This window comes from Lytechinus pictus, chromosome 15, assembly GCF_037042905.1.
Source record: "Lytechinus pictus isolate F3 Inbred chromosome 15, Lp3.0, whole genome shotgun sequence".
NCBI classification, from domain to species: domain Eukaryota; kingdom Metazoa; phylum Echinodermata; class Echinoidea; order Temnopleuroida; family Toxopneustidae; genus Lytechinus; species Lytechinus pictus.
Genome location: NC_087259.1, coordinates 4538321 through 4557982, shown reverse-complemented (window position 1 = coordinate 4557982; position 19662 = coordinate 4538321). Strand labels below are relative to the sequence as shown.

Below are 19662 nucleotides of genomic sequence, written 5' to 3'. Positions count from 1 at the left end.
ACCAGTGATTTTGTTGTTTTCTCAATTTTTCCCATAGAAAACACACGTTCGGTAATACGATACCTTTTCAAGTGACAAAAATATTTCACATGCGAAGAGGGGCCCGATTGGAAGCTAATATCGTAAAAAAGAAAAATGATTTCGGCAAAATTTTTACATATTTATATTTTGTAGGTAATTGTGTATTTATGGTGAAAGTTTGATGAATTTTATGAGAATAATGTGTTTGAGATATGATTGAATTCATGAAAAGTGTTCGGTAATACGATCCACTACCATATACTAATACTAACCTCGCAATACGTGTGAGTGGGTAACCGTAAGCCCCAGAGGATCGAGGAGGTGGGGATGAGGATGAATTAATAGTACTATTAGGGACAAGAAGACATGGTACCTCAAGTGATGGTTAGTGTACAGGTCTATGCACGTAGTGTTGTGTACACAACAAACCACCTTGGGTAGGGACAATCGACAAGAAGGAGGGATGAATAAGACAAGAAAGAAGTGAAGGACCTGCTCAGTGAAAATTAAGAAGAGGGTCGAGGAGGTGGTTAAGGGGGCAGGAAGGGGAGGAGGAGAAGGGGACAAGGGTAGATGAGAGGGGGGGGGTAAAGACTAAAGAAGGGAATTCACAGGAGAGGAGGATGAATGAGAGTTAATTGAGAGTAGGAGAGGCGCAGAGAAGGAAGATTATCAGAGGTGGTTCCGTGGTGGTAGAGGAAAATGTAAAGGAGGCACAGACTGGGAGTAACGATGACAGAACATTGTCATATCTTTGATAGAGAGTTGTGATTGATCCGATCTGTATATGGAAATCCATCAACGTCATGATTATTTCAACAAGATGTTTGCACAATGTCCTTTTGTAAACAAAGACGAAGAGAGGATCGTACTGAATTACAATGAATGTATGCATATACATCATATCTATAAAAAGTTCTGAACAAAAGATGTTGACGTCGCTGGCTGTCCATACGGTTGATCGGATCTGTTGCAGCTCTTTGTATTAAAGACAAGGCCTTGGATCATGATAGTTGATACAAATAAATCATGTCATTTAATAATTGTCATTTTTCATTTGAAGTGGATCATGACAATTTCTTTTCTTGGGGTATAATTTTTTAAAAGAAATTTGCTTTATATTTCTTAATTGGATGTTCGTTCCGTATGTACTCTGCTACATTTCTAGTATCTTTTTAATTCGATTTAGTTACTGTATTTTATGTTATTTTATCAATGTGACATAAGTCGACTTTTGGCACTCATTCAATGAACAAGGTTATGATATAACCTTGTTCTCAGTAAATATCTCCATGTGTGGCAAAATACGGATGGCAATGTTTGGCTTATTTTCTCTATTTCTTTGGGACAAATGCTTGATTTTTTTACACTGACAGTTTCCATTACACCTATTCGTCATACAACTTGGCCCTTTAGTAAATTTGATTCTTTAAATTATTTTTTTCTTAAAGGTCAAGTCCACCCAAGGAAAATGCTGACTTGAATAAATAGAGAAAAATCAAACTAACATAGTGCTGAAAATTTCATCAAAATCGGAAGTAAAATAAGAAAGTTATGACATTTTAAAGTTTCACTTATTTTTCACAAAACAGTGATATGCACAACTAGGTGAGTCAGTCGATGATGTCCATCACTCACTATTTCTTTTGTTTTTTATTGTTTGAATTATACAATATTTCATTTTTTATAGATTTGACAATAAGGACCGACTTGAATAAACCATATAGTATCAAACAATGCTAATTCCACATGTTCAGGGAGGAATTAATCGTTGTATCACTTGACAATGAGGAAAAAATTATAATATTTCACATTTCATATACAGTAATAAAATACAAAAGAAATAGTGAGTGGATGATGTCATAGTCTCCTCATTTGCATACCAGCCAGGATATGCATATAACTGTTTTGTGAAATTAAGCGAAACTTTAAAATGTCATAACTTTCTTATTTTACATCCGATTTTGATGAAATTTTCAGTGTTATGTTTGTTGGATTTTTCTCTTTTTATTCAAATCAACTTTTTGTTGGGATGGACTTGTCCTTTAATTAAAAATAGAGATAAAAAATGAAAATTTTCTTGCCATATTATTTTCCACCAATAGAGGGCGTACACAAAAATATGCCCAAAATTCAAGTTTTTGAGCGCTCTAGTGAATACAAAAATTATTCCCAAGTTACAAATGAAAAATAAATTGCAACTGTATGGAAATAAGTAATTTTGGTCACAAAAGTGATATTTTAATCATTTTTTAAAGTGTGTGCTCTGTACAGCATTAGCATGCCATAGTCCAACCTGTAGATTCCCCACAGGCAGGGTGGTTGCAGTGAACAAGTGACTTTTGGCTGCTATGTGTAGTGTAAATTTGCGATATCAAGTACCGATTGGTTCTACCATACTAAATATTTTAGCATAGAAAGTTTAAAACCTTTGAACATAGGGACACAGTCACATGACACATACATGTACTGCACACATTTTTGGGCTCAGTTTTCAAGAGGACGATTCTCAAACCTGATTGCAAGTTCACCACTCTAAGCAAAAAGGTTTGTCCACCCCAGCCAAATTTGAAGCATAGCCAATGCTGAAAATTTCATCCAAATCGGATGTAAAATAAAAAAAAAGTTACGACAGTGACATTCGAAACTTTCATAAACTTTCACTTATTTAAGAATAGCAAGCATTATAAATATCCTGGTGGATGTGCAAATTAAGGAACTGACTATTTCTTTTTTAGTTTATTATAAGAAATATGTCAATTTTCTACTCTATATATTGATGTGAAACACGGTTTCTCCAGGAACGCATGGAATTACCTTTATATTGTCAAATCTGCAAAAAAATGAAATATTGTTTAATTCAAACAATGAAATTAACAGAATTCGTGATTTTTAAAGTGACATGCATGTACATATGTACAATGTATCATGTTGTGCTAACTTGTGCATGGTTGGACATCGTTAAAAATTAGCAAAATTTCCCTAACTATCTCATATTACATTTGGTTTTGATGAAATTTTCAGGGAAATTCTTGTTTGATTTTTCTCCTTTTTATCATCATTTTATACGCCCGTCTCGACGGAACGTATTATGGTATCACGCTCGGTGTCCGTCCGTCCGTCTATCTGTCCATCCGTTAACTTTTCCTTGTAAACGCGATAACTTCAATTTAACTTAACCTAGGCTCACATAATTTGGTGTGTATGATACTAGCATGGATCCATAGAGATATATACTAATAACGCTAGAGGGCGTACTTCGTCAAATCTCTGTGATTACGCGGAGACCGGCCGCCATTACTCGATAGGTCTTCGCAGCCTGCCATGCGCGTACAGTACCTATGGGGCATGTACAGTGATAACACAGAAACGGAACAAAATGAAGACATATGAGCTCGAAAGCAAATGGAAAAGCAAAATATTGTAAATCGCACTGGATTAAAGTTCAAAGTAACAAAGAATCTATCAAAACTGAGGACAAAACTGCCTATATAGACCTATCTATAGGGCATAATATATCCTACAAATAATACAGTCCAACGATAATATACATCCCCAATCGTTTTTGCTTTGGTCATAATATTTCGATGTATCATATATATGACTTCTATTTTCTGATGATTTGGAAGGGATGAATATTAAAAATAACATGCAGCTAGGCCTAGGCATATCGTTCTAGGTCCTGCAAATTTAACATGATCTGGTGTTCAAGTAATTGACCTCAGAAATTTCATAGGCCCTTTCACAGTGTCTGATGCATCCGAGAAGCTATCGAAATAAACACGATTGCATTTTTTTTCAAGTATAGTTTCCTAATTACTATGATGCTGATTGCTGATAATTTATTTCTTTACTTTTGATAATTTTTATATTTCATTTTCCATATAGATCTACACATAGAAATCATATATAGAATATAGGGCCTAACTCCTTTCCCCATGGATTTAAACTTCGATGTTACCAACATCACAATAACTCGTGAGTCATAAAATGACTTTTATTGATAATATTTGAAAATGATTTATGCATTGGTCCAGTTAATTGATAAGTTTATGATTTAAATTTCCAATGCTGTCAACCATCCGGTCATATTGATTACTTATATACGTGCGAGCAATTCAGAAATGTTTGTTGACAGCAAAATTTAATTGCATATCAAATGCACGCATGCAGCAGTACAATTTTGCAATGTACAGGAGGCCATGTTTACCGTGTATTATTGACTTGCAAACATTTCAATATTTCGGAGAGTAAACAAATTACAATGCGTGTTTAACGCAACATAGAACAATTTCACTTTGATTTTCTGGAAAGTCTAAACTTGATTCACTCCGGCTGAAATACTATGCAGATCGGCAAACCGGCTGAAATGTTATATGTTGATATAATTATGGCCGGCGTTTGTGATCCTATAATGATTGGACCAATATTATGTGAACAAATCAAGGATAGAATAATAAGAAGGAGAGGAATAAGGAGGAGGAGGAGAAGAGAAGAAAAAGGGCAGGAAGACTGAGGATATTTGTATTATACTACAAAAATTATTATTATGAAAACTGAGTGTATAAAACCAGTTGATAACAATATCATGAAAGAGATTCATAAATGCAAACTTAATAAACTTATCATATAAAAACGGTTGCAAAATTGTGAGTACTATAAAACCAAACATAATATTATTTGAATATTGCAAAACTGAAAATACTTGGAATAAGATGTTATACAAATTGTCAGCTGTTGAGTGATCATCATAATTACCTGTCTTGAAATTGTGTTAATTAACTGTGTCTGTGTTAACTTTATGGCAAAGATTTTCACAAACACTGGCACCGGCCTATGTCATAAACCGGTAAACATGCGTTTTGCATATTCAGTTTTGTTTGTCATTTTAAAAGTATAACTAATTTGATCTTCTAATTTTATTCTTTTAATTTCATTGGCTAGCCTAAATATGGACCTGAGTTTGATTATTCAGGTTTGTTTTATAATAAGGTTTTCACAGATGAACAAAATTATAATATCATTTACATACGGGGCCGCAGAATGATTTTGAAACAGGGGGTGCATAAAATCACAATCATTTATTATGTCATGTTCATTTTCACTTTAGAGAGAGATCCATGCAGTCGCGCGCCTTGTATTTTATTTTGATCATAGTGTGTCGAAGTAATTTTGATTGGGTGCGTTAGCACTTACAGTGCTTGTATAGTGACTGCACTACGAGTGCTGATTTTCTAGTTCAAATTTAAACAAGAAAGTCAGCACTCGAAGTGCAGTCACTATACAAGCACTGTAAGTGCTAAATTAGCACTTCATTTTTTACAGTGAGTGACACTTTATACACCCACCCCTTAAAAAGCGAATAAAAAATCGATTCTAACTTAAAGTGAAGGGAATTAAAAAGCAAATAGTTATTGGAAACAGTCATTCTCTACATTTTTAAATCAATATTTCATTTTCGGTGCCATATAGGCCTGCAGATTTTGGGAATTCATTATGTTCCTATGAGAAAAAAAAATCAACACGTACTATCTGAATTCCATGGATTTAAAATAAATCCAGATCGGCTGTGAATGGTAACCAGCCAAATTTTTGTTATATTTTTAATCTGTAGGATTAACTTTTAAATCTCAAATGATTTAAATTCAAATCTTTTAACTTAATATGTTTAAATCCTATATGGTTTAAATCTTAATCTAATATTCGGCTGGTCACTATTCATAGCCGATCTGGATTTATTGTAAAACCTCGGAATTTAGAATGTACACTGGTGTAACGCCAAGAACAGTAATGAGATACCCTTTATACTATACTTGCTATTATAATAGCGCATAATCAAAGATCAAAACACTAACTTATACAAATTATTGTTAATGATATATTTCTTACAAATTAAAGCAAGTTACATATAGTAGGCCTATATAGAAATTAAAATGTTATATCTAGCATAAACAAATTGGTCATGAGAACATCAAGTGACGTGAATGAAGGAAATGTGGAAAAGGACGATGCAGTTAAAGGTAGGGATATCCAGCGGAGAAGATGGGCTAATTCACTGTCTTTTGAATTAATTGTCAATCTTTCCATTAATGTACGTTGTATATTTTTATTTTATCTGATATAATAAATATTATTATCTATTATTATCTAAAATAGACCTATAAACAGAGAGGTAAATGCAAAAATTATATAAGAGAATTTCATCCCGAGAAGTCGGGTATAAATGCCAAATTCACAGCATAATCCCCATGTAATCACACTAATAGTTAATTGAGATGCAATTTGTCATTTATATTTTCGATTGTAATGAGGTTGGATTCTTTTCTTCAAGAAAAAAGGCCGGAGACGGCATCCCTTTTTCACAGCGTTACAACGCACGAGCTATGTGTACATCCGGGTACTTCTGCAAATCAAGACCTATCGAGCAATGGCCGACCACGCTCCGCGCAATCACAGACGTTAAGTACGCGCGCCTATGGCGACTCCGCACTCTAGCGTAATTAGTATCATCTCTATGCATGGATCCCAGGAAGCCTGTTGATTTTGAGGTCAAAAGGTCAAGGTCACAGTGACATGTTTTCACCTTACCCTGCTGCTATTCTTGAAGCGCGATAACTACAGTTTAACTTAACCTAGGCTCATATAATTTGGTGTGTTTGATACTAGCATGGATTCCAGGAAGCCTATTGAATTTGAGGTCAAAGGTCAAGGTCACAGTGACATGTTTTCACCTTACCCTGCTGCAATCCTTGTAAACGCGATAACTTCAGTTAAACTTAACTTAGGCTCATATAATTTGGTGTGTATGATACTAGCATGGATCCCAGGAAGCCTAATCATTTTGAGGTCAAAGGTCAAGGTCACAGTGACATATTTTCATTGTACCCTGCTGCAATCCTTGTAAACGCGATAACTTAAGTTTAACTTAACTTAGGCTCATAGAATTTGGTGTGTATGATACTAGCATGGATCCCAGGAAGCCTAAACATTTTGAAGTAAAAAAGTCAAAGGTCAAGGTCACAGTGACATATTTTCATTGTACCCTTCTGCAGTCCTTGTAAACGCGATAACTTTAGTTTAACTTAACCTAGGCTCATATAATTTGGTGTGTATGAAACTACCATGAATCCCAAGAAGCTTATTGATTTTGAAGCCAGAAGGTCAAAGGTAAAGTCGCCACCTTCTACTTTTCTTGCTTGCCCAATAATTCCATTTTCCGTGTTACAGACGGGCGTATTATGTGCTCGCCTTAGCGACACTCTTGTTTGCTGATGGACTTGCCCTTTAAAGAATGAAATGCAAAACAAAATAATAACCTGATATAAATGTGTTACTTCAATTTCCTTTCATGAAGAATTACATGTATGAAGCAACAAACAAATTAATACAATCATTGTTAAAGATTTACTAAAGTTGTGATTATTGTTGGAAATATAATAGTGAGCTATCATAATTCTTTTCTTAAGTTTTAGGAAGAATATCATGAAAAATTTGTCAATGGTTGCAAATGATTGTTTTTCTAATGCCATCCACTCCCCCACACACATACAAAAAGAAAGTTGAAACTGGTCTCAGGTATACAATTTGGTTGTTTTCCTGTACACAGCCTTATCTGTGTGCAGTTCGTACATAAACAATTGAGTCTGTTATTTTACACTTCCAATTATTTTTTAGCAATCGCCAGTAAGTTGCATTATTTAAAGGTAAAAGACAGTAGTTGCAGCAAACAATTATTTCATGAGATAGCCTTTAAAGTCAAGGATAATTGCCACAGTATTATCATAGATCAGATCTGGTACATTAAAATAAGCTTATCTTCATGAAATCATAAAATTTTAGCTGAAAACTGATAATTCACTAACACACAGGAAAGCATATGTGGGACAGTGTATTAATATTGCTCGGAAAAATACCAGACATTTGAAGGAATTCCGTGCTTATTTTGCTAATTTCTTGGCAATTATGCATTTTCTTCCAGAGCCACTTGGCACATATTTTTTATTTATACATACAAACACTTGGGTGGAAATTTTATTGGATTCTCTTTGAACTCATTTTGAGATCGTTATCAAAACTGGTATTTATCTTTAAATGCAACCTTTCAGTGTTTCACAATTACTTTGAATCAGATTCCTCCATTAGCTCATTTTATTATAAACCCATAACCTGTTAATAAAGAGATGATCCAGGCTGAAGATATTAATATCTAAATAGAGTAAAATATACAGAGTAATAAAGTGCTGAAAATTTGATCGAAATTGGATAACAAATTACAAAGTTATTGAATTTTAAAGATATAGATTATTCCGGTGAAACAGTTCAAGGCATGTCTTCATGAATATTCATTTTGTGGGCTGATGATGTCACATCCCCACTTTCCTTTTTCTTGTGTTAAATGAAATCATACCGTAATTGTTTCATTTTTCATAAATGTGTAAATTATATCTCCATTATGATGAAATAAGTTGCAATGTTTTAGTTCTTGGTAGAAAAATTGTATTATAAACTAATTTCATATTATAAAATACAAAAGAACAAGTGGGGATATGACATCATTAGCCCAGTGAGCCCACCTAATGAATATTCATGAAGACATGCCTAGAACTGTTTTATACCGAAATAATGCAATAACTTTATTTGTTATCTGATTTTGATCAAATTTTCAGCATTTTGCTCTGAATTTTACTCTATTTAGTGAGATATGAATATCTTCAGCCCGGAGCATCCCTTTAAAGACTGCATCCAAATCAGGGAAACAAGTACACGGGGCTCGGTAATTTAGCCCCCAAAATGCTACAAAGTCCACTGGAAAATAAAAAAAGAGCCCTGGAAGATCCCATTCATGGCATGTTTGAGCATCCATGGTTAGAGCTTATTTAATATTGCAGATAGTACAGCTGTAGGTTGTCAATAGCAGCCCCCAAAATCGAAGAATAATTTTTTTTTGCCTGGTCCACATGTGTGCTGGAGTCTGTGGAAAACGTGTTATAGTAAAATCATTCAGTCTCCAAATGGGTTATAAGTCCACTTAATGCATGATTGTGCTCTGGAATTAGATGATAACTAGACTTATTGAACAGGTTTGATGAATATGGACCCAGAAGTATGTTGTCTTTAAAGGTAAATTCCAGTTTTGGTAACGATCTCAAAATGACTTTTTACAGAATCTAATATCATGACCACCCAAGTGTCTGTTTGTATGAATAAAAAATATGTGCCAGAGGATTCTGGAAGAAATTGTGTAATTGCTGAGAAATAAGCAAAATAAGCGCGGATTCGGTCACTTCCGTCGGGTCTTTATTCCAGCAATAATAATACACTGTCCCACGTGTGCCTATCTGTGTTGGCGATCTTCAGTGTGATCGTATTTCAGCTTAGATTTTATGATTTCACAAAGTTCAGTTTATGTTAGTCATACTTACTCTTGGTTTTACAGACTTTCTCACGAAATTAGTGTTTTACTGCAACTACTGTAATTTAGCTTTAATATCAGCTTGATTTAAAGCTTCCTTTCACTTCCAAAGTTATACAAACAAATCTTTCTTTGCTGTTGTCGAATCAGGGTCCCGTAACACAAAGGTTGGCGATTAATTGTACGCTTGATTTCTACGATTGATTGTACATTGTAGCCAATGGAATCAATCGTAGAAAAATGTTCTACGATCATTGCTAAGCTTTGTATTACGGGCCCCTGATCGTGATTCATTACCAAAGCCAAATGTTTTGTCAAGACTTCTTCAAATATTGACTTAGTTTTCTTTTGTGAACCTCATATTCATATTACTTTGTTTTGTTGTTGGGTTTTTTTTGTAGATGGGTCTGTAGGTTGATCTCCAACACCAATGGCCTGTTTGGAATACGTGCTGAAGTCCGAGGCCTTCACCACCTTGACTACAATAAGCCGGCTATTGTTGTCGCAAATCACCAATCTTCCATTGATTTATTCAGTAAGTATATACCTAGGTCAAAGGTCATTCATGATCACAGAATGAGCTGAGCAATTAGAAGTAGATTTCTTTTTTAATAAAAAAAATATTATGTGCTCTTGTGCAATAAGCGTTTCATAGCAGGGATGGTAAGACCTTGCATCTGAAACTCTCAATTACTGAATGTTTGTTTTGTTTGATTACTTTAATATGGGGTATTGCAAGAAACTTGCCATCAGTTGCAAATCTATTTTCAGTCCCTAAATCGACCATATATGACTTGCAATTTTACTTGCAAATTTGCGATGGATTGCTAATCTGCTTCTTGAAACAAGGAGTGTAATCAGACTTGCTACAGTTAAAATTGATTTATCAATTGTAAAATTGCAACAGAATATTCGCAATCGATTACAAATATTGTCTGCAACACCTCCTTTGTTATACAGTGCGTCCCACAAAAAGGAAACTCATTTCAGAGACAGATTTCACAGTTATTAGATATATGTTTTTACTATAAATTTGATATTTATGGTAAGAGTGGAATTTCATCTTTAATATGAGACCAACATTTTAGCAAATTGCTCGCGCATGGCAGATTACAAACAATAAATATTTAGGCATGTCAGAAATGGTTTGTGCAGAAACTCACATGTGAATCTGAATCCACTCTCATTTCAGGGTTCAGTGAGAGAATCTTAACAAAGAATACAAAACAAATGCTAATGAGCCAGTCGTCGAATAATCGCGGTCGTCGTACCATGAACCAATCTTGTTCAATCTTTACTGCGCAACCTTATTTTAACATTAAACTTTCAAACTCGTCTTGAACATTAATGGGTGAAGTGTTCATCTCATATTAGGTATCAAAATATTGAGAAATAATTGAATTGTATGATGTAAATGAAATATAATTCATTTTTCTTTGAAGTAAAAAACGACATGGGAATCCCAGTTTTCCTTTTTCCTGGGACGCGCTGTATATCAAGAGATGATTTTCAAATTTCATCCCTTAATCTAAAAATACATGTAAATCAGTGAAAGCAACTAAACCTTTAGTGTAAGAGAATGCTTTACGCAATACTGTGTTATTGGAGCCTTTTTTTTTCACTCACCCAAATATTTCCTAATTTGTGGTTGATATGTCAATCTTATTCATTCTAATTTAAAGTACACCGTTAACCTTTGATATCTTTATTTCATCTGTAGGTATGTTTTCGTTCGGCGTCTGGCCTAAGCGATGTGTGTGCATTGCGAAGAAGGAGCTTATGTTCTCCGGACCATTTGGTGCAAGCCTCTACCTGTGTGGGACTATTTTTGTGGATCGCCTTCACCCGGATAAGGCCAGGAATACCATGGACCAGACAGTCCAACACATCAAGGATAAAAATGTAAGCCCCATTTTTTATGTCGGCCTATTCTTTCTGACATTCATCTCTTTTGTTTACACATCTATCTGTCTATATAACCATCTATCTATCTATCTATCTGTCTATCTATCTGTCTGTCTATCTAATCTATTTAAGAACTACATCTCTCTCTATATGTATCTATCTACCATATCTATCTATCCATCTATTAAAGATCTGTCTACATCTATCAGTATCTACATACATGTATCTCTCTAGCTAGCTAGCTATCATTGCCAGAGTTATTGAATTAGGGATATTAAACCTTGCATTTTATAAACGAAATAATTTTTTTTTACTGATAAAACTTATAAGAATCCTTTACCTCCGTTAGTACATGTATGTCCTCCCTATCCCTTATGATTTGCTTATTTTAAACCAAGAGAGTACCGAAGTATGACGTCATCAATTTTCCATTATTACATGTCAGCATTTTTGATGCCATATATTGGTAGACCATGATGAAAAATTCCCTAAACCCAAATTTGGTGGGTATCGGTCCATGGGACCCCAAGATATGACCTCATGAATACATAATTATCCCCATTAAAGTTAATGTATTATTAGCCTGGTTCTAATAATAGTAATAATAGGCATTTATATAGCGCCATCTATCAAGAAATATTCTATTCCGAGGCGCACAAGAAAAGAAAGAATGAGAGAGTTTGGATGAGTGTCAAAGTGTCAATAATACTGTTTGAAAAGATAAGACTTCAGTTTAGATTTGAAGGTCTCCAGTGATGGTATAATTCTTAAATTCAACTGCAAATTATTCCAGAGAGAAGGTGCTGAGGCCGAGAAAGCTTGCGCACCATATGCTACACGTGTCTGGGGAGTCTTAAGAAGTTGCTGGTGTGATGATCTTAGGCAACGAGCTGGTGTATAAGGCATGACAAGGTCTTGTAGATATTTTGGTGCCTTACCATTTAACACTTTCCAAGTGACAAGAAGTATTTTAAATTCTGTACGCTTCTGGATTGGCAACCAATGTAACTTATGGAGAATGGTGAAATGTGTTGATATTTTGACATACCAGTTAAAACCCTGGCAGCTGTATTCTGAGAATACTGAAGTTTATTGACATTGTGTGAGGTTATATTAAAAAGAAGAGCGTTTCCAACATCTTTAATAGGAACCAGGCCAAAAAACATTGACTTTAATGGGGCTGATTACATTTTCATGAGGTCATATCTAAGGCCATAGTGAACGGATTCCCACCAAATTTGGGTTGTGTGGGGTTTTTTCATCCTGCTCTACCAAAATATGGTATCGAAAATGCTGAAATGCAAAAAAAACTAAACAAATTGTATCATTACTGTGGTACTCTATTTGAAGCCTTTGAAAATAAGGGGGGGGGGATTAATTCTCGTATCAGTAACCCAGCTCTGAGGGTGAGTGCTATTGTGCATCCATTTAATTAGATTACGCATTAAAATGTGTCTCCAACTGAGAAATGCTGATAACTGCAGCTTTTGTCTATCTGATTGTGAAAATTGGTTTCAATGGACATGAGACAATCTGACAATGGGGGGATGGATGATGAAAGCAGCAATGAGACCATTGAGGATTGTTAGACAAAATTAGAATTACAAGTAGCCCAATTTTTCATGCGTTCATTGGACCAAATTGCAGTCTGACATGTTTACATGTAGCACTACTAGTACAGTCATTAGACACAAGGGCCCGTATTCTGAACTCAGGTTTAAATTAAACCCTGGTTTAAAGTTGTGGTTCAAGTATGGAGAGCCAATTGCGGCACAAATCCTTAACAACATTAAAAAAAACATTCATAGGCGCAGGCTCATCCAATAAGTTAATCACTACACATCTTTTGAGAGACGGTTTAAGAAGTTCTATGCTGCCGATTTCACGAAGTGAAGAAGGGAGGGAGTTCCAAAGGCGTGGAGCAATAGAAGAAAAGGCACTGTCTCCTAATCCCCTTAGGTGTGATGGGTATTTATTAACTTATCAACTCAATTGACAATCAAATTGTTCATAATTGTCTGGGAATGATAATTGACAGATTTTTCTTCATTATAAAAGCAAAAGGAAACAAAATAATAAACATAATGAATAAACAATGTAAATGTAATTTTTGAATTTTTGGCTCTCCATAATTTTAGCAGAGTTAGACCGTGGTCTAAGTTAAACCTTACTTCAAAATACAGGTCTTAGAATTCTAATTTGAATATAGGAACCCACAGTACTGTGAACTCTAGTGCCCATCTCACAAAGAGATGCGATTGATTCGAAATCAAACTCGTAGATGAGATCGATTTCAAAAGATTTATTATTTAAAGAGATAGGAATTATAAAGATCAGTCACAATTTGAGTTTGATGAAGATATCTCAGAAGTCTTTGTAAGACAGCCTGGATGGAACCACAAATGTAAAAAAGAGAAAATCAGTACACTTTGATACTTTGTAGTAAAAGTATAGTTATTGAAAAATATCTTCAATGAGAGACCAACACCATGTGCGGTCTCACATTGACTGTGTGTCATACATGTAAATAGCTAGTATTATATCCTACATAGAGTAAATCCTGTATAGTGATTGGTTCAAGTAGCATCATGTGACCGAATATATTTCAACTATGATGTTGCGTGACGTCAGACCTCGATATATTTTTGGATATACCAATATTCTGACGTCATTATTTCACAAAACTGGATATCTCGGCGCACCGGCTTGCGCGCTCTCTCTCCCGGGCAAGTCCAGCGCGATGTGTCAGCGCAGACACTAATCTGCGTTCCGCTGAGCGCGGTGGCTCGGAGAAAAGTAGGTAATTCAACGCAAGTAACATGACTTTGCATGCTCAGCGCATAGATTTTGGTTATAAATTATTAAAAGTAGGATATAAAACAAATATATCGGGCGTTTCATTCGAAAGCATAGTGGGAATTATTAATCCTCGGTTGGACTGGCAAAACTACTATATTTCCCTCGGGGCTTCGCCCCTCGGGGAAAAATAGTAATTGCCAGACCAACCTCGGATAAATAATTCCACTATACTTTCTCAAAGCCTGATATATTTGTTTACTGTACAGATGTGTTCAGATATAAATTTTGAGATACATGTACACCTATTAAATAAATTGCTTTTAATTCTTTTTGTATCTAGTGAAAATTATTTTGAGAGGAAGAGTAATTGTTCTTTTACTCATTAGGAACATAATTATTGTGGTATTGAGTAGTGAATTAGATATAATTTAAGTGGGCCTATATCACTGGCGTATCCAGGGGGGGGGCACAGCCTGCCCATGCCCCCCCCCCCCCTTTGAGAGGCACAATTAAAATTTGTAATATAAAGATGCTGTTAAAACACAAGTGTGCCCCCCCCCTTTTGATGGTGAAGACCTTTTTTTTTTTTTTTGCCTGTCAAATTTTTCCGTGGGGAAAATGTGCCCCCCCCCTTTCGGAAAATCCAGGGGCCCGTCTTACAAAGAGTTACGATTCATGTAATAGCTCTATGATCCGATCAATCGCAACTATGGATGGCCAGCAATGTCAACATCTATTATGCATGTTTGTTCAAAATATTTTCTAATTGTATATTCATGCATTCATCATTTTCTTGACAATTTGGTGTGTTCTCCATTGTTTACAAAGGACATTGTGCAAATTTCCTGTAGAAAAAAATTATGATGCTGATGGGTTTCCTTAGAATTATGATTGATTGGATCAATCGTAACTCTTTGTAAGACGGGGCCCAGGATCCACCCCTAGCCTATATTGCAAGGATATACTCCTCAGAATGTTGCATTTTGGGTAATAAACGTGGCCAGATTTGATTACATGTAGTTGAGGACTTGATGTGGTGCTACATGTATAGGAAGTGGCTGGTTTGTATTCCTTCATTAATGTAATGGGCGATTCCATACGTGTCGTACGGGACATTTTGACAACAATTTCTAGTTTCCCAGCCGAATGCTTGGGCAATTAAATATTCTTTTTTGTCAATGATAAAGCTATAGTGGGTAGTCATGTGAAAAACTAATAACCAACACAAAAAAAATTGATTATGGGTAAATTATAGGTGAAAATGTTGTGTGTCGTACGGGACGCAGAAATGTCCCGTACGACACGCAACATTTTAAGCTCTAATTCACCTATGGACACCATATTTTTGTTGTTTGTCAGTTTTTTTCCATGTCTACCCAGTAGTACTTTGATATTACCACAAAGCAGATTGAAGTTCTTCATTCGTTTGGACAGCAGGTTGAAAAAATTTGTGAAAATGGCTGATTTTTCTAGCATGGAATCGCCCTAATGGGTTATAACGACATGATTATTTTAAAGTATTGTATAATATTTATCTATTTCTAGGTTAAAGTTTGGATATATCCTGAAGGGACAAGAAATCGAGAAACGGGTCTACTTCCTTTCAAGAAAGGAGCTTTCCATCTTGCCATCCAAGCTCAGGTAAAACCATTGACTAAGGCCCTGTTTCACAAGACCATCATTAACTTTATGAACAGCTTATATGTTCTACAGGTTATTGGTTCTACATGTACTAAATGTTAGGCTATGTTATCATGTAAACAACTTTTCTGTGAAAATGTGCCTTATTATTTGCAATTCGGTGGATTCACAATACGGTGCGCCATCTATCGGTAGCAGCAAACCGGCCAAATTTCTGACTTAAGGGTTGATATCGTGCGCACGCTGCGCACAGTGCTTTGTGACTGTGATGCTTCAAAAATGAAAACCATATGGCAAGAATTCACCAAAAACGGTCTAAATATCGCAAAGAAATATGTGGGTAAATTTCTCTTCTACCTCCTGGACCCTAGTAAACAGTAATTATGCAAGCCGCGTAGGCAAGCACTGAATAATCGCATGCATGCATGCACTATAATACTAGCGCGCACAACACAGATGTCGACTTTTTCCCATGAGGCATCGCGAATTCCGGCCTGTCCGCTGCACCCGATAGATGACGCACCGTATCGTGAATCCACCGAATTGATTGGCCTTCCATTAAAGGAAATACATTCCTTGAATTCATAAATGGTCGCCTTTTATTATCCCCATGTTTTGTAAAAATCATCAATCTACTTTTAGACAGTTTTTAATCATATACAGTTGAGGCAAGAAGTTTATATACACCCAGGAAATTCAAAGAAAAGTTGACACTTGCCAAACATAAAATTTACTGTATTGTATAAAGTATTTGTGCTATCATGACAAATTTGATATTTCATCACATTGCTTTGTCATCAGGAGCTGAAAAATATTAAGGTGTCATTTTTTCCCCCAAAACCCAAATATTACTTTTTTTTTCAGAGAAAATTTCACCTGAAATATACTTCAATCCCAACTTCATCCCAATCATGTGAAAGAGCTTAATAACGCTCTTTCATTTGATACCAAATTTGTCATGGTAGTATTTATATTTATGAAGATATAGTAAATTTACAATGTTTGGCAAGTGAACAAATTTCACTGAATTCCATGGGTGTATGTAATCTTTTGGCCTCAACTGTATAGACCTTCCTCTGTTTAATGCCTTCCTGTTATATTCTTGTACATACACATGTATAATATGTACACAGCCATTATATCTTTTATTTTTTTAACTTGGGTTTAAGTTAAATTCTGGTCTAAAGTTCGGGTTTAACTATGAATATCCAACTATGATACATATCTCTAATAGTGCAAGTTCTTTTTATCAGCTCATTTGAATAATACACAGAACTGTCGTGAAATAAAAACTGATATTATTTTTCACCATTTAAGCAGAAGGAAAGAAAAACATAAACATACAAAACAAACAATGTGATTGTGAACAGAAAATTGTGATATTTTCGGCTGCCCATAGTTTTAGCATACATGTAATTAGACCATGGCCTACATAAAATAAAGTTAAACTTGACTTCAGAATATGGTGACACGACGTTTGCTCCTGCGACAATTGCTCCAGGCTTAATTTCATCTAAGATGTAGGGTTAGGGTTGCAATAGGGTTTTATGTAATAGGTTTTAGGGTAGGGTATAGTTTTTAATCCCAGGGTTGAAGTTGATCGTTAATTTTAATAGTGTACATGTGGAACTTAGAGCAGAGCAATTGTCACCGGAACAAATATCATGGAATACAGAATATATACCTATGACTTTAAAGAAGTTTGATTTCATTTAAATACATGTACAGTGTATTTGATATCATGTTTGTATTGTAAAGCATAACACCCATGCAGTGAAAAAAAATTTATTTCATTTTTAGTGGCTACAGTACCTTTCACAACCAATTGCCTAATGATAGTAATGATGGCAATAAAAGCTAGTTTTTATATCGTGATTTTCCCATAACGGCTCGAAGTGCTCTACAGGATATTATAACCCTGGTCATTGGATTCATTTCAATCCCGCACGAAAAGTGCACAATTTTCACTCCCTGGGGAGCATTCCTTGCATTTTTTGCAGCCTCCTAATGACGCTGGCAAATTCAAACATACAATAACTGTCGCATCCTACCAGGTACCCATCTAGCATCGGGTGGAGAGTGGCAAGGTGTGGATTAACGCCTTGCCAAAGGACGCTAAACCGCGGTGGGATTCGAACACACGACCCTCTGTTTACAAGTCGAGAGTCAGAACCACTACACCACGGCTCTTCCACGGCATAAACCTGTCACTTTAGATAAGCTTCGGTATTGCAGCGAATGGGGAATTTCGGGGGCTCTTTTGTAATTTTACAGGGCTCTTTTGGGCATTGCGAGGGTGAACTCGCCCCGAGCCCCCGTGTAATTTTTCCCTGCATCCATGTGTTTTTTTGTTGTAAAATAACCATTCTTTATTCATCAAACAAAATATATTCACAGTGCTAACATTTGCCTCCATTTCTGGAGGGAAATACATGGTTTTCTGGATTTCACATTTTCTTCTATCTGTAAACGATATCTTAATAGGTAAAACAAAATATTAAACAGCCTTTGAATCGTTATTTTCCTTTTAGATTCTTTTCCAGCGAAACATTTATAAATGGTATATAAAGCATAATTCAAAATTATATCTACATCATTTTTTTCTTTTGATCTAAATGAAATTCCTGATAATAAATGACATGGCTGGAAATGAAAATTTGGCAAAATATATTTCTGTACATTTTCTTCAACTTTTTTCCAAAATATTATCATTATGTTACAAGAGAAAAACATATGACTGCAATCACCTTTTTGATCACAGTAAAAACATTGGTCATTTTCTTTTAATTTCCATTTAAAAAGGTTAGCTGGTGTTGCCAAAATATTATACATGAACTTAAAATTAAAATTGACCAGTACATTGTCCTTAACAAACTTTAACTTAAATAACCAAACATGTGTAATTGTTAGTTTGATACCAATCTTCAATTATTCATTCCTTTGCACAGGTTCCTGTTATTCCAGTCGTGATCTCATCGTACTCTGATTTCTACAGCCAAAGAGAAAAGCGATTTGGAACCGGTAAGCATTCTTTGGTACCTTGAAAATGCATTTCCTTCATAGTTCCCTCTAGAAATCTAAGATCTTCAGGAACCGGGATGTTGACAACTCCTAGAGTCAAATGCCCATTTGGTGAAAAAGCTTTTGCTGAATGGACTCTCTTCAACAATACGCAATGTCAAGTCTATTGAGTCATTCAATGCCAACGTTAATGCATCTATTCTCATCATATTTCAAATAACACCCCCGCTCATATGTAATAATTCCCTCTGCACCTTGTAATAGGAACTACTAGAGGAAAGGCCCTCTCTAAATGCTATATACTGTGCGTATCAAAATGTTTACAATTAGAAATAATCTTGTAAAATTATGTATTTATAATATCCTGAATTTTTTTCCACATTTTAAAATTGAAACAGATCTCTTTAAGCAAATGATTATAAAACTCAAAATATCTTTCCGTTTGAGTGAGCACCACTTACTTTTGAAAAGTTCGTGAAAAATGATTTGCGCAGAACTCGGAAATAGTTATATATGAATAAAAGTAGACATTAATCATCAAGATGGACAGTGCTCACTCAAGTGTAATATTTTGTCAAAAATTTTACTTTCAGTTGATAGATGAGATCCAAGTCGAAGAATATACATTGGTGCAAAAAAGTTAGTGAACCCCACCAGAAAATGAACATTTTTAAAAGTGTTCAAGTTCTGCTATCTTTAGATATTTAAATGTGAAGTCAGGTGATAAAATATTACATTCAATATGATTTGTTTCTCTGTGGTAGCAAGACACTGTAGAGTTGTTGTGTACATTCAACACTTTTTAAAGTGTAAACTTTTTATTATGACGCACGAGGCATGTTCCATTCAATTTATTGATTCAT

At 35.1% G+C, this 19662-nt stretch overlaps 1 protein-coding gene across 1 annotated transcript; it reads left to right on the top strand.

Moving 5' to 3' along the window:
- The first annotated feature begins 7528 nt into the window (after positions 1-7528).
- LOC129277675 (1-acyl-sn-glycerol-3-phosphate acyltransferase alpha-like) lies at positions 7529-19411 on the top strand. Its single transcript, XM_064110635.1, has 5 exons — positions 7529-7596; positions 9835-9968; positions 11154-11335; positions 15683-15778; positions 18727-19411. The coding sequence occupies exons 1-5, from the start codon at positions 7529-7531 to the stop codon at positions 18820-18822; spliced, it is 576 nt and encodes a 191-aa protein (XP_063966705.1). The 3' UTR covers positions 18823-19411.
- Positions 19412-19662: the final 251 nt, after the last annotated feature.

What these genes read in the sequence shown, in the direction of transcription:
- LOC129277675 (XM_064110635.1), top strand. Translation starts at nt 7,529, where the DNA reads ATGATTGTTTTTCTAATGCCATCCACTCCCCCACACACATACAAAAAG. An exon ending in ATCTTCCATTGATTTATTCA is followed by an intron (nt 9,969 to 11,153) that starts GTAAGTATATAC and finishes TTTCATCTGTAG; the next exon opens with GTATGTTTTCGTTCGGCGTC. An exon ending in ATCTTGCCATCCAAGCTCAG is followed by an intron (nt 15,779 to 18,726) that starts GTAAAACCATTG and finishes TCCTTTGCACAG; the next exon opens with GTTCCTGTTATTCCAGTCGT.